General features: G+C 38.6%; 1 protein-coding gene across 1 annotated transcript in view; it reads left to right on the top strand.

Moving 5' to 3' along the window:
- The first annotated feature begins 432 nt into the window (after positions 1–432).
- APPL2 (adaptor protein, phosphotyrosine interaction, PH domain and leucine zipper containing 2) overlaps positions 433–2,973 on the top strand; it is a 33,426-nt gene continuing 30,885 nt past the window's right edge. The window contains exon 1 of the mRNA XM_009332962.1: positions 433–496. Within this exon, the coding sequence (XP_009331237.1) occupies positions 473–496 (24 nt within the window). The 5' untranslated portion in view covers positions 433–472. The remainder of the gene's footprint in view (positions 497–2,973) is intronic.

Here is a 2,973-nt window from a genome sequence, read left to right as displayed (position 1 = left end):
ACATTAGAGAAGTAAAATGAGCAACCAGTGGTGTTTGACCCAGAGTCCTTAACGTGGTTTGGATTACTGTAGTCAGCAGGCAGATATTCAGGATTTTTTACATTCCTGATTACGTTGGAAGGAATGTCTGTTAGTTAGAGCAAGAGACTGGGAGTCAGGATTTGGCCATAGCATTTTATCACTTCACTTCCTAATGCCTCAGTTTACCTATCCATAATAGAAGGACTAATTTCTACAAGTTTTGAGATTCTGAATAAACAGAATCATGCAAAGTTAAGGCTTATTATTTCTGATTGATTTGTATTTTTTGCTACCATCTATTTACAGTCGTTTATGATTTTTTTTTTAATATTTTCACTTGGGACTAAAACCACTTGCTTTTTTTCTTTTATTGAAGACTCGTTCTTTGCTCAGTGTATTTGAAGAAGATGCAGGAACCCTTACTGAATATACAAACCAGTTGCTGCAGGCAATGCAACGAGTCTATGGTGCTCAGGTAATTTTTCATTTGTGTTTCTTTTGTTCAATGTGCAGTAGAAGATAAATTGCTATTATGATGCTGTTATTTACATGAAGGTTGCCAAGTACCTGCACCTCTTGTGGTTTAAGAGGAGTTGTGGGTGTTTTCCATCTGATTTCTCAGCCCCTTCCCGCCTTGATGTTCAGAAAAGTCATATGCATGAAAAAAATCTTACCTGCTTTGTCTGTCTCCAAACAATTAATAAAAGAAAAATTGTGGTATGTCCTTACCGTATGGTACATTGGAAGGCCAGCCTTGACAAAATTGCTTGCCTAAACGTAGACACAATACACAGATAAGTATTCACACTGACTTTAGGCATCTAACTTAGATGCTGTGACTCACCATTTGGAAGGAACTGTCTATGTCCATTGATTACAGAGAGAATGTATACTTTGAGTCAAACTGAAGTTGAGTACCTAAAGTAGTCAGTGTCAAAAAATATGGGAGGAAGAGCAGAAAAAAATAACACTTTCTAAAGCACTTACATGACCTAGATGACTAAATCCCTTTGAAAGTAAAATTTGTAAGGTAAATCATAAGTCAGTGCTTTGGAAAATATTATTATAAATCTGAGTGATTCTCAGTGAAGCTAGGATTCCCATGTGCGTAAAATGAGGTATTTCAAAATACCATATCTAGGCCTTTAAAGGCATACACAGTATCTCATGGAACGTTTGTGAGTATTGATGTAAGTTAGATACCTGAGTTCCTTAGAAACAACAGCTTTTTTATTCTTACACCACCAGTAAATCAGAGGACACAGAGAGATGAGGAGAATGGGGGTATTTTGAATGTACTGGAAGATTGAGGATTGCCTGATTCTTATGTTACCAGGAATCAGTTCAGCTATAAAACTACTGCAAGTGTACATCCATTTGGTGGGATTGCTCTTTTGGGTGACTGGTAGTATGATTTGGAAGAAGGAACCATCTGCCAAGGATCTAGCTACCTACACCTAGAAGATCCAGCTTTGGAGAGCTCCAAGTCTTCATGTCCTGGATCCTGTGCAAATGCAGAGCAATCAGAGCCTTCCAACTTAGAAAACAATACAGCACATAGCCAGGGGCTGAAGAGGTGACATGAAATCAGCACTAAAAGTCAGTGATGGGCGTTTTGGTAGAGTCATTGAGCTTTAAGAGTAGCAACAGTGTGGGTACATTGGATGGTAGAAATCTGAGACGAAAGAGCAGGCAGGATTGAAATAGGTGAAAGAAGGAAATCGGAGGATAAATATGGCTTGATTATTAACTGTCCAGCTTGTGGACTACATGTCCCTTTGCCTGGCTGATGCCTTTTTAGGATGGCACTTTAGGAAGCGGTTACTCTGGCCTGTGGTTCGTGAAAAAATGCTTTGTCTGCTTTTGTTTGCCTCTTCCTTTCCATCTCGGTTTTTAGCCTTCTCCATTTCTGTTGCCCCACAGTTATGACATTTCCTCTTTCTTCTCACTGTCTCAGCGCATTTACCCATCTGTACTTTGCAGTACTACTGAGTCTTACTTCATTTTCCCAGCACTTCTTGGCCACTCTCTTCCTGCACACTTCCTGCTTTAGTTTGATCTAAATATTCAGTCACTTGTGAATATTGGATGTGTTCCTTGAAATACCTCATCAGATGTTTGATGCCATTTTGAGATGGGAGGTGCACAGCAGTTGTTTAAAGTCAAGCTTTGTAAGGATGTGGAGGAGGCCACCCTATACTACCATTGACTTAGGAAAATTCAGGTTTAGTGGCCAGTGTTAGGGACTTTATCAAGGACATTGGCTCAATATTTAGTGTTTTTTAGTGTTGCTGCTTCTGCCATTTAATTCCTTGGGAATCACCGTGCGTTGTGACTTTAGTTTGGGTTTGTGTTCTCGGGATCCAGCAGTGGCAAAAAAAGACATTGCAGTAACAAGAAAGCCTAAGTAGATCATATTAATTATGTAAGTGGAAAAGAAAACTGAAACTTTTTCTGGTTTTTATTCTATATACGCCTTAAAAAGTCTTGATATTTTTTGCATGACACCTAAAAGAACACGCTAAAATTGGGGCAAAATTCTGTTTTTTAAATAAAAATTAATGGAAATAATTACTTCAGCCATATACGGTGGTTAATTCCCAAGAGAATGTTAGTGTTTTATAGGCTAACATTGATTTCTGACTAGTTTTACTGAGCTTTGCAAATATCAATATATCCTTTTAAGGAAATTCTCCTGAATATTTCAAAGGAAGACATGCTTTCTGACTGAACTCACCCTCAATTTTTGAGAGGCATACCCCTCATTGCAAAACTTTATGATTGCAGTTGCCATAGAATCATAGAATCATTAAGGTTGGAAAAGACCTCTAAGATCATTGAGTCCAACCGTCAACCCAATACCACCATGCCCACTAAACCATGTCCCTAAGTGCCTCATCTACACGTCTTTTAAATACTTCCAGGGATGGTGACTCAACCACTTCCCTGGGC

This window comes from Pygoscelis adeliae, unplaced genomic scaffold (assembly GCF_000699105.1).
Source record: "Pygoscelis adeliae isolate BGI_AS28 unplaced genomic scaffold, ASM69910v1 Scaffold38, whole genome shotgun sequence".
NCBI lineage: Eukaryota > Metazoa > Chordata > Aves > Sphenisciformes > Spheniscidae > Pygoscelis > Pygoscelis adeliae.
Note: the sequence above shows the minus strand (reverse complement) of the source record. Positions and strands in the feature narration are given on the sequence as shown.